This window comes from Pipistrellus kuhlii, unplaced genomic scaffold (assembly GCF_014108245.1).
Source record: "Pipistrellus kuhlii isolate mPipKuh1 unplaced genomic scaffold, mPipKuh1.p scaffold_m20_p_3, whole genome shotgun sequence".
NCBI lineage: Eukaryota > Metazoa > Chordata > Mammalia > Chiroptera > Vespertilionidae > Pipistrellus > Pipistrellus kuhlii.
The window spans coordinates 34,503,923-34,516,733 of NW_023425529.1; the positions used below are offsets into that span (position 1 = coordinate 34,503,923).

The 12,811-nt window shown below is 36.5% G+C and overlaps 1 protein-coding gene across 24 annotated transcripts in view; it reads right to left on the reverse strand.

Moving 5' to 3' along the window:
* The window catches only part of KIF21A (kinesin family member 21A), a 135,480-nt gene that overhangs the window by 22,767 nt on the left and 99,902 nt on the right, over positions 1-12,811 (reverse strand). For 19 of the 24 annotated variants that reach the window (XM_036459306.2, XM_036459309.2, XM_036459296.2 and 16 more), the window contains 7 exons: positions 12,560-12,754; positions 12,062-12,163; positions 10,886-11,051; positions 10,368-10,388; positions 4,110-4,170; positions 3,674-3,728; positions 1,051-1,265 (listed from right to left, as the gene is read on the reverse strand). In XM_036459306.2, coding sequence (XP_036315199.1) covers positions 1,051-1,265; positions 3,674-3,728; positions 4,110-4,170; positions 10,368-10,388; positions 10,886-11,051; positions 12,062-12,163; positions 12,560-12,754 — 815 coding nt within the window. The remainder of the gene's footprint in view (positions 1-1,050; positions 1,266-3,673; positions 3,729-4,109; positions 4,171-10,367; positions 10,389-10,885; positions 11,052-12,061; positions 12,164-12,559; positions 12,755-12,811) is intronic. The other 5 variants (XM_036459300.2, XM_036459310.2, XM_036459298.2 and 2 more) reach the window with 1 other exon arrangement.

Here is a 12,811-nt window from a genome sequence, read left to right on the forward strand (position 1 = left end):
GCAAGAAAGTTCTGTCATCATTAAAATTAATTTTGGAACTAAAGGTTGCAGATGGGCTTACTGAATGTAAGACAACAAAAATATCTTCATACAATGCACAAAGTTATGGGAAATAGATATATTCAAGGGGGGAAGTTAGTTATTTTTTATTTGCAGAGTCATATGGAGTATGCTGCTTTTGGGGAAGTATATCTCAATGCTGGTGTGTATTCATCTCACAAATCACTTGCCAGAGTATATGTGAAGGTTCATTTGAAAAATATCATTTAAATCTTTACTAGTGATTGATTGAACACACACAAAGCATACACACATACACACACACACACACACACACACACGCCTATATAGGGAAATCTTTCTTTTTCCTCCAGAAAACAATTTTAAAAACCTATAAATAAGATTTGTTTTGAATATCATTGTTTTTTATTCAGATCAACATAGATGGGAGAGAGAATATGTCTTCTTGCAAATCTGTAATAATATCAATGCAAATATTTTGTGCAAACACTCATGTCGGAATGTCGGACATGTCATGTGCTTTAAGGCAAAAAGTTAGGAAAGCCCCGAGTGTTTTATGGTTGTATGTGATATTTCATTTTTCTTTAGAAAGGTCAGTAAAGTTTAGTATCCTGACCAGGCTCTTAGAACTAGGACACACATAATTTAGAGCTAATTTAAGGTACTTTCGGGTTATTGTTTTATATAATGGCTTTATAGGCACAGCATTAACCTAATTTAGCAGTCGCTAAATCAATTTTATCTGCAGCTCACAACTCAGTCTTTATAAAAACTATAATCCTCTAAGAAGGACCCTAAAACTGAGAAACAAGATAATGCAATTCAACAAAGAACAATTTCCCATCTCAAGTCATTTGGAATGTCCAAAAAAAAATTAGGTGAGATAATAACCTAACAGAAATTACATTGAAAACCAGAGATCTTATTCACATAAATTTAAAAAAAAAATAGAAATAAGAAATCAGCAACATGCATATTAAAAAAGAAAAGCCAAAAGAAAGGAAGTTAGTGGAGCTGGGCCAGACTTACATGCTGCCTATCTTAGAAGGGAAGCCAGATGGGGGAGGGAGTTCTTTTTCCCTAGCAGAAGTAGCACTTGTCTCTGCATTCATTCCACTCTCCTGCCCTTCTGCAGCAGCTGGGAGAGGGCCAGCCAAGGCAGCATCTCCTGCGCTAGTGTCTGAGGCTAGTTCACTGCTATCTGCATACAGCAATTCCATCTGAGTGGTGGTCCGCCTTCGGGCCTAGTCAGAAAATGGGAGGAAAAGCAATCAGGAGCAAACTTCTGTACAGAAGGTGATTAGAGGGTAGAGATTTAATATTAGTTTGAAATAGGTAAAAACAAAACAAACAAAAACATTTGGTGTGTCTTTTCCTAGCAAGTGTGTCAAGTGTAGCAGTAAGAGAGTGACAAGCCAGAGCTATAGCCAGGTAAAATCTTTATAAGAGAAGTAGTAACCGACATTTATATAGTATGTATTGTATGACAAGGCATTGTTCTAAACACTCTACTCTCTTAGCATGTGCTATTATTATCCTAATTCATACGTGCAGCTAAGCAATTTGCCCAAAGTCGCACAGCTAGGAAGTGGCAAAGCCAAGGCTCGACACGAAGCAATCTGCCTGCAATATTACTGTGCTATCCTGACACTCGTGGCCGGGTCGCTCAGCATATAATTTAAAAAAGAAAAAGAAAGAAACTAAACCAAAATATAATTCTGTTACGGAAGCTCAACTAAATTCAAAATTTTCCCCTTGCAGAGATGCTTTATTTAATATCAGTTTTTACACATGTTTTTCACCTCGTATTACCCTGCTCCCTTGGCACTTCCTGCTGGATAATTCAGCATCAGCTTGCACCAGTTTTTGGCAGCCTGGTGAGGTAGGCAAAGATTGTTTCCCTAGAGCCTAAACTCACCATAAGCATTTCCTTATTTACTCTTGAAAACCAAATGAATACCCTGTTATTGCTCAGAGTCACGATTATCACTAAGGACTTAAATGTCATTGTGTCTACCAGACTATAAGACTCTAAAGGGCAGGCACCCTGTTTTCGTCAACTTTATATCCTCAACTTTACAGAGTGCTGGTACATACCAATTTAAAACATAAGGTCAACTTCATTTTTTCAGTGAGGAAAAATAAATGATTTGAGATTTCTCCAGGCATTTTTGCAGTTCAAAGGGAAAAGCAGATAGCACTTTGGAGAATTTAGGAAGAGAAAGTCTTGCAGCCAGTTTTGTACACTGTCAATTCTCCGCACAGCCGAGGGACCAGGGCAGAGGGAAATAACTTTGCCGGGAATTCCTAACAAAAGTGGGTCTTTTAGGAGATGACCTTTAGACCATCTCTTTACAGCTATTTTCTGGTATCCTAAGAGCAGGAACAACTAGGCTGTCACAGGGCCTGAAAGATGAAAGTTACCTTAAGAGATTCTCTCCTCTGCTTCATGCTGGATTCAAACTACACTAGAATGTTTCGAGTGTCAGTAACTTCTGCTTAGTCACTTAGAAAAATAAGACACAAACTAATTCGGCACATGGACCACACCTAGAGCCTGAAGTTATTTTTTTATCTGTTTGCCCAATGTTTTTAAGATAAGGAAATTTTACCTAAAATCCATATTCAAGGCTTTTCTTAAAAAAACAAAGGATCTGGTAGCCTTAGGCCCATATTCCATCAAGGCAAAATGAGCAAGAGTTGAGTGCTAGCTATTTGCTTTAATTGGGCACGTCCTCTTTAGGCAATCATAATGGCTCCAACTCATAATTTTACATCCAGCCAAATTACTCATTGACCTTTCCTGACTACTGGGCCTTATATCTGTGCTGTCCATTTGCTTTATTCTTTCTGGTTCTGATTGTATCCATTCATTCAACAAATATTTACTAAGGATTTTTTATTTTCAAACATCTTAAGATGGTTATTTAATTCACCTAGTATCAAATATTACCAACTCTCAATTTGAGAAGTTCCACATGTTTCTTACACATTTAACAGCATGTATTATTTATATTTTTTGAAAAACGTTACAAATATATGTTGTACCCTATTTGCTTTTAATACAAGATAATGATTAGGAGTTGGCTTATTATTCAAACCACTTCAGAATATAATTAAACAAAGTAAGAATTAAGTACTTAAAAACATACCAGCATGTTAAAATTAAAAAAAATCTCTCACCAATCAAAATTATTTATTTTATATGCCAACTACATGTCTACAACTTCTTTGGCTAACTGCTTTAAATTACTATTTTCTAGTAATTTATGACTATCTCCTATATTATTAGGAAATTTAGGCAACTTTAACAAATTAACATACAACTTCCTTAAAGGGGAATAAACCTTTAGGAGAAATATGGGGGAGAGGGGGTAATGGGAAAAAAATTGCTCTCCATAATCATATTTAGTGAGAAATGTGTGAGAATACATTAAACTGCAAATTTCACAAGAGAGGAATTTTCAGTAGAACTTTTGTCAAAGGGGAATATGATAAAGGACTAATTTTCTGATACATGGAAGCTTTAGTAGAAGCATGCCTATTGGATAACCTACCCAGGGCCAAGCCTGAGGCCTCCGATGTGTGCAATAGTTATGACAAAGAGCAGAGGGAAAAAGAATATTCGCCCAGCCTTTTCAATCCCCCGTACCTTGTTTTTAGGTTTCACGTCACCACAAAGCTTCATCAGGTCTGAAGACAGGGTGCTATATGCAAATATATAATCACAAGATTAAAAGGGAACTTACTATACAAAACTGCATGTCCTCTATGTTTACAACTATGGGAAGAATTATATATGCCTAGCTGTGGAAAACAAAGCAAGACAGTATTTAAAATAAAAATAAACTAATATAAATGTTTTTCATTTTCCTTACTTAAATATTCCAGTGTTTTTATTTTAAAATGTGTGGTAGTTAAGCTTAACTGAGTTCTGTTTCCCTATTACTGTTTCCAGTGCTATTCACTCAGCCATAAAATTCAAAATTATTTGTTTTATAAGGTTAATTATTTGAAGCATCAAGATAAAGTATTAAAAATATTATAGAAACAACTAAAATCTATTAAGTTCCCAAAGATTCTCTTACCTTCCTTCTGATCCTGGGCTGTTTAAAGGTGCATCCTCATCACTACTATCCTCTACATTTTCTATAAAATAAAAACATGTCCAAAATATATTATCCATGTTGCAATTTGAATGGATAATCAAATTGTATAACCCCTATACTACCATAACTATCAGCCCAAGGGTTCAATATGGGCACTTTGGTTTCAGTAGCTGAATCAAAATAGAAATGTAGAAAAACATTTCTAAGAAAATCCTTTGACTACATGTCCTAGGATGAGGAAAACATGTTCAAAATAGGAAAACCACAGGCTTGATAAACCATAGAACAACATTCATAGGATATAATTGAAATCTTGTACTTATCAGAGCATGTGTAATTATATTAGTGGCCTGGTGCATGAAATTCATGCGCATTAAAAGGGAATTAATTAGAGAAAATATTTTAACATTATTTGCCCTTTCTCTATAAAAGAAGTGTCAGAGATGAAAGAAAATTAGTAAAATGTCTATGAAAATCTTCCTCCTGTCAGAGTTTGATAAACTATAGAACAACATTCATAGGATAGAATTGAAATCATGTACTTATAAGAGCATGTGTAATTATATTATGTATTTTTTCATAGTATGTATTTGTCTCATGCCATCCAAAGTTTTGAAAACCCACCGAATAAAATATAAGAGTAAAGAAAATGCTTATGAGCTCCCTTTACTTTTGTTTTCAAGCAGAGAGAGTATGTGTGTGTTTAGGTACCTAGAGATTATACATCAGCATGCAGCTCATTCATGTGTACACGAAAGACAAAAACAATAGGTTTGCATGCAATGGTTTCATAAATGAACACAAATAAACCACTGCTATTTCAGAACAATTCTAGCAGGCTATTAAAAAAAGAAGAAGAAAAAGCAAACAAAACTACCAGGAAGGTAGTAAATAAAACGGCCACTGAAAGTGAACTATTTAAAATGTCAGTGAACCCGTAACACAGGTTCAGGTTTTTAAAACATACACATTGTACTATAAAATCAGTCCACAAAACTAAAAACAGGACTATAAGGAACATATATTAATAAAATATATGAGTTACCCCCTTAGCTTTTAATTTTATATCATACAAGTACGTAAGTAAACTAATCTCTTTCTCTGATGTTCTCTTTCTTTCAGCAGGTAGAATAGAATATTCAGTTATACTTGATACTTGATAGTATTATCTGAAAAGGGGCCCATCACCCGGCTAGTGTTGCTCAGTGGAAGAGTGCTGACCTATGAACCAGGAGGCCACAGTTCCATTCCCAGTCAGGGCACATGCCCAGGTTGTGGGCGTACAGGAGGCAGCCAATCAATAATTCTCATCATTGATGTTTCTCTCTCTCTCTCCCCCTCCCTTCTTCTCTGAAACCAATAAAAATATTAAAAAATAAAAAAGAGCCCATCTGGGACTCATACAAGGGAGTTTACTTTCTGAAGTGGAGAAAACAGTAGTATTGAAGGCAATGTGTATCTCAAAGCTCACCATTAGAGGAAGGTTCAAGGACCTGCTTCTCAACAGGTTTCTTGAGTACTAAGGTGACTGAATTAATTGATAACATAGAAAATGGGGTTAAAAGAAATGACAAACTAGCTTTTATTTTCCCATGTATAAAAGTGGACTAAGATTGTCTAGTATTCTTGTAGGGAGAAATCAGTTAGGATGGTAAATATCATATGAGTGCTTGGTAAAAACTACTTAGTTCCTGCCTATGCAGGTATGCCTAATCTAGAGATAATTATATTTTGGCATAACCAACATAGCCAGAGGTTAGAGGCGCTACCCATTCAGTCATCAAATCAGACCCCTCTTCCAGACTGAGCTTGGTTTGAGCACTACAGTCACCTGAGCTGCAGGACACACCGTCACCTCACTGTCACACTCTCAACTCCCAGAACATATTTCCTGCCCAATGCCAGCTTCTTTTCCCATCACCATGGAACTAAAGCTAAGGGCAGAGATTTGTAACTCCTGAATGCCTTAAAGTTCATTCATGTAAGTACACAGTTGCACAATCTCTTTTCACTGGAAGTTAACTAGTGAAGTTTTTTTTAAGCTATATTTTTAAAAGTTATATGAAACAGCCCCAGCCCAGCCAACATGGCTCAGTGGTTGAGCATTGACTTGAACCAGGAGATCATAGTTCAATTCCAGGTCAGGGCACATGTCCAGGTTGTGGGCTCCATCCCCAGTGTGGGGGGGTATGCAGGAGGCAGCCAATAGATGATTCTCTTTCACCGTCGATGTTTCTATATCTCTTTCTCCCTCTATGAAATCAATAAAAATATATTTTTAAAAATCTATACTAATGAAAGGGTAATATGCTAATTAGACTGAACATCTTCCAGATGTCTATCTGGACAAAGCTATGATGGCAGGGGCTGAGGCAGAGGTGGTTAGGGGCAATCAGGGCAGTTAGGGGAGATCAGGCAGGCAGGAGAGGGCATATAGGGACAATCAGGCCAGCAGGCAGAGGCTATTAGGTGTGATCAGGAAGGCAGGCAGGCGGTCCCAGGTTGTGAGAGGGATATCTGACTGCCAGTTTAGATGTCGGACAGTTGGACATCCCCCACGGGATCCCAGATTAGAGAGGGTGCAGGCTGGGCTGAGTGACTCCCCACGCCATACACAAATTTCACACACAAGGCCTCTAGTAATAAAATAATAAAAAGCCAGTTGGTGTTGCTTAGTGGTTGAGCATTGTCCCATGCACCAGGAGGTCTCTGGTTCAATTTCTGGTTAGGGAACATGCCTGAGTTGAGGGCTTGATCCCCAGTGGGGACATGCAGGAGGCAGCCAATCAATGTTTCTCTCTAATTAATGTTCAATTTCTCTCTCCCTCTCCCTTCCACTCTCTAAAATTAATAAAAAAAAATTTAAAGTAGTGTACAGAAAAGAATTAGACTGGCAGCCCAGAGACTGCTATCCTTAGACAGGCCTGCTTGCAAAGTCGAACTTTGTCTGGCATCTGCAAAACTTGGCTGGCAGAGGGGCTGCTGGGAACCAATTCCAGCATGTAATAATTGCAAGAGTTTCTTCAAAAAGTTGATGGTACTTGGTGGGTTCAACAAGGGTGAGCCACATATGTAATTTACCTGTTGGAAAAGGCTAAACAGCACTTCCCCTAAACCTGAATAGGATAATCCTATGCTGCCAGAAAGCTGAGGGCATTTTATTGCCTCCTGTTGGCCAAACACCTGAACAGCAGTAGGCTATTCCCCAAACTGACAATAACCTTTGATACCTTACCCTTTGAAGTGTGTATTTCCACCTTGCCTTAGGATAAATCATGTGAATAAAAGCAGGGTCCTGAGTGAAGGAGGAGAGTCTAGCCCCTTTAGCTGAAGTTCCTCTGACCCCAAATGCCTTCCAAAATTCTCTTTAGTCTCCAGACTCTTTAATCATCTACGCACAGCCCCTTTGTCCAGAATGCTGAACCCTTTGAACCCGGCAAGGGGCCCCAGTCACCAATGAACTAATGAGAGTGGCTCATTGTACCTAGAATTTGTACAAACAATCTGGCTTCTGCCAAACTCCTGCTTTCCTCTGAGAGTCTGGGATCTGGGTATATTCTGGGCAGAGGGTATCTGTGTGAGAGTCCCCAGTAAAAACCTCGGGTGCTGACTCTCTAACGGATTTCCCTGAGTATAAACATCACAAAATGTTGCTGCACTTTCATTCCAGGGAGAAAAGGACATTCTGTGCAATCCCTCGTGGGAGGGTGAAACATAAGGAAGCCAGGACATGGACTCCTTTGTGTATCCTTCCTATTCTCATGAATCTTTGCTGTAGATACAATACTCTGAGCCCCATGAGTCTTCCAGCAAATATACAAAGTCGGGATACTAACGTAGGTAGAGAAAAGAGAAGGGAAAATAAAGATGATCTTCAAAAACTAATACAAGCCTGTCAGTATGAAGTGCTAGCCCTTGCCCACCCTCTAGCCTTGTTCCCTCATTCTGTGCCACGTACTTGTTGCTCTAGGGCAGTGGTTAGCAAAGTCATTAGTCAACAGAGCTGCAGTTTGCTGATCACCGCTCTAAGATACCAATCTGCTCGAACACCTTGTGCACACAATACAAGGGCTAATTATGCTTTCACTGAGTCATTGCCTAGATTCACTCTGTTCAGGCCTCCCTTCCACCTTGTCTTGTGCCTGGCTAATTCTTTTTCTTCCACCTGGCTAACTCTCTTTCCTTCTTTATGATTCAGCTCAAATGTCACCTCCTCTTGAAAGCCTTCATGGACTCCTCCATTCCTGTTGGGTGGACCCATTCTGTGCTCTCATAATCCCCATACTGAATATATTTTAATCACTGCCCTCAATATAATATATCACAATCTGTCACTGTCTATCAACCTTAATATCAAGATTACAAGGGCAAAATTTTGTGTCTTATATATCTTTGAATCCCAGCACTACACATAATACTTGAAATAACATTGGTGCTAATGTGGTTTTGTTTTTAGCAATGTATGTATGGCTGCCCAGCTTATGTGAATTTCACTTCCATTTTTTTTTTCTTTTATGCTTTTTCTTCAAGCACTTCTGGGCTACATGTATGGCCTTGATACCGGGGGCAAATTTCTGCAATTAAGACATAAGCTACATCAGGCAAATGGGTTCCAGCTCTCTGCTTCCGACCCTTCTTCCAGCTACGGATAATTGAAAGTTGTGAAAAAGTAACACTGCTCATGAAATTAGCAGCTTAACATTTTCATCACAAAAGGATATCAAAGAGGGCATAGCATTTTTCTTCCAAAGGAAAGAGATCAGGGACTTAAATGAGAATTTACTTACTGCTATAAGTTGAGCCAACTAAGAAAAAGAAGAAGGAAGAGAAAGAAGAATAGAAGGAGGAAAAGAAATGTGCTGATAACACATAAAATTGCAAAATTTCTGGTTATAACCCAGAAACTTGGTTAGGATATAACCAATCCTACTTTTTTTTTTTTTAACTTTTATTTGTTATAGTATGAGCAGTATAAAAGTACTAGCCTTTCCATACTTATATAATGCAGCTGATATAAAAGAAATGCTATTTTGAGATTATCATGAAGTGTAAACATTATAAAAATCATATAGCTCATGTATTTTATTTGTGTGACATTATTTTAAATAAATTCAGCGTGGCTCAATAGTTAAGCATCCACCTATGAACCAGGAAGTCACAGTTCGATTCCTAGTCAGGGCACATGCTGGGTTTCGGGCTCGAGGCAGCTGCTCAATAATTCTCTCTCATCACTGATGTTTCTATCTCTCTCTCCTCCCTTCCTCTCTTAAATAAATAAAAATATATTTAATAAATAATGAAATAAATTCAGATTCATAGAGTATGTTTATTCTAGTGACACAGAGAGGTAATTATATTTAATCTTTTGGTTACATTACTCTCCTTAAAGTAAAAAGCATTTTAAAAACTTGGACAACTGTATGATTAGAAAAAAGAAAGTTCAGACCAGGTTGTGAAATAATTTTGATTAAATAAAAACTGCTCCAAAATAAGGATTCAGAAAAATTGCAAGTAATAAAATTGTCCTTATATTCCTGGTTCTTCATGTGTATGATCACCAAGAGGAGTAGAAATAATACTGATAGGTGGGGGTAGTTCATGTGAATACTGTAGTGGCAACAGAAAAAGGCTGAAAATCTCTATACACAATAATCACTAACGCTTCTTCTAACTTAAAAATGTTATGATCTTAAATACTGTTTTAATTTGTTCATATAAGATGCTTGAGTAGTTTTATTTAATTTACAATATTAAAGTATATGTGCTTAATTTTACAAAACATAGCTAAGAATCTAACAAACATATACTAAAGATAAATATACACCAAAGATATATATCAAAGGAAGTTATTTATGGTGTTAAAACAACAGATGTAAGTTAATAGATATATTTAAAAATTAAAAAGAAATATATACTCTTTTTTTTTTTTTTGCCTTTTACAAGAAAGAGAAAAAAAAGTGCTTACAAATGGGAGCCACACTTGCAGTTCAAGTAATAAAAGAAAAAAGTTCACTAAAGCATACTTCTTGAAACATTTTAAGAATTTTAAAATCAAGCATGTATGAGAAAGACAAAAGACTTAGTATGTTTGTGGTTGTGGATACATTTCAAAAAGGATCATGCAAAACAGTGGTTGCCAATATACATTTAAAAAATAAGATGTACCACAATTAGTGCACATGAACAATTAGTAATTCATGCAGCTTGTAGGGTACACAGAAAGCTAAACATACTTACCTAAAGGTACGCTATCTAGATCTGTGTAAATAATAGCAAAAAGGAAACAAAAAGCAATACTCCAATCAAAACGGATCCAATGTTAAAAACTCCCACATAAAACAAGATTATGGTACTATTTGTAAGATATGTAGAATAGATGCCATAACAAAAACATTAATTTTTTTAAGGCAGTTAGATATGCAGAGTCAAGTAATGACAGTTGGCTAATATTATAAATAATTTAAATAACCAATTCAGAAACTTGGTTATTCTTCTATATCCATGAAAACTAACTCCTTAATAAGGTTAAGTAAGCCTTTTTACTGGTAAGTTGGTAATCATTTCTTGGGATGACAATAATGAATTACATCCCCCCAAATTTATACATGCAAATTAAAGAAGAAGTACCTAATAAAATAAAAATATAAGTAATATAGCATCTATTCAGTCAAGCTCTAGGAGAAAGAGTATAGTATAGCATACTCAAAAGAGCAAAGCTTCCATGCAATTATTTAACTAAAATTTAGTTAGATTACCTTGTAAAGCATGGCCCAGTAAAGCATCCAGCTCAGGATTTAACTCTGCTTTCTCTTTCAACATGTGGAATAAGAGCTGATTTTGTGTCGCACTGGTTATTTCTGTTTGCTTAAGCCGACCTTCAAGTACTTTAATTTGAGACTCTTTCTGGGCAGCCTGGAGACCCTGTAACACCACCAAAAATATAAATAAAATTATGTGAGGTCATACAAAAATATAAATAAAATTATGTTAGGTCATATAAAAAATCTACCAAACAAAGATCTGAATCAAATAGCAAGTGCATATGGATTTTGACATCAAATAGAGCTTACCTTGATTCATCATTCATCACTTACTAGCTTCGTGCCCTTGAACAGGTTACCTTATCTTCCTGATTCTCATTTTTCTCATATGCAAAGTTATATGAATAATACCTACTTCCTAGCACTAGTGAAAATTAATTAAGAAAACATAGCATAAAGGCTCTAGGCACAACATGAGAGGGTAAAATGAGTCAGAAATCACTATCACCTTCAACATTTAGGCAGAAGTTTCTTACAGGTGGCATGAATGCATTCCTATTCAAAGAGGATGGAAATGAAACTACATTTTTTTTCCTTTCAAATTTCATGTTTTTGAGCTGTAAAGAATCAGTATTGAACCAAAGTTAAGATACCAAATTTGTATGCAACCTAAGAGATTTTCTTTTCATTCTTCCTTTGTTAAAGCAAAAGAGAAATTAATTATTCCCTATGTTGTTTATCTGTTCTAATATACAAACACAATAGGTAGATATTGCTGATGCTTCTTAACTCTAAAAAAACAGGTAAAAGGGCCTAGCTGATATAGCTCAATGGATTGAGTGTTGTCTCATGGACCAAGAGGTCTCGGGTTCAATTCCCAGTCAAGGCACATGCCCAGGTTTCGGGCTTGATCCCCAGTGCCTGGGCGTGCAGGAGGCAGCCGATCAATGTGTCTCTCTCATTGTTGTTTCTGTCTCTCTCCTTCTCCCTTCCTCTCTGAAATCAATAAAATATATTTTAAAAATAAATAAATAAAAGGTAAAAGGAATATTTTCTAATTAAAAAGAACCTTTTTCCTTATCACAAAGGGAGGAGGTCACTGGAGAAAGATATAAAAACTACAATGAAATTAATCAGAACTTGGGTTTTCAATAACAGTGTTGATCTTACCTTATTGATGCCCATTGACAAGAAGTGACCTAACAGGTACCGCGCTTCCGTAAGTGTGCAAGCATTAATGACTGCGGTGACATCCAGGGTGTCCCCTTCTTCCTGCATCAAACCAGCAGACGATGTAACATTACTTTGAGCTAACTGTATTTAAACAGAAGGCAAAAGCCTATTGCTTCATTAGGTTAACTAACTGGACTCCTCAGAAGAGTGTAAACTGTAATCCCCACACCAAAAATGTAGTCTAGTTGAAAAGATGAGGCACAAGGTAGATTAATAAATGGTATATGTCTTTTACAAGTAATAAATAATACAAAATGAGCAGAGATAGCTAGAGAGCAGGTAGAGAGTGGTATATATAGAAAACCTAAGATGAATATTAAATAATTTTAAAAATTCCTTCACATAAAAATTAAAAGTGCTTTTAATAATAAAAAATACTTTGTAAAAAAAAATACTTTGTAGTAAGCCATTGCAGTTTTTTTTTTAATTACAAACCTTTGCTTCTTCCATCTGCATGATGTTGGCTTGACAATCAGAAATGCTGTCGTTGATGTAATCTATATTCGCAGTTAGTGACTCCATCTCCTCATTGATGTTGGCCACATTTTTATCTCCCTCTCCACTCTCCTTGACTATCTTTTCCCTTCTTCTGGAAAGCTTCTCTCTTCTTTTTGTGAGTTCTTCCCGTTGCTATGGAGGAAACAGTTGAGTTCTAAGACATTATGCTCATCTTGGACATGGTGCTAA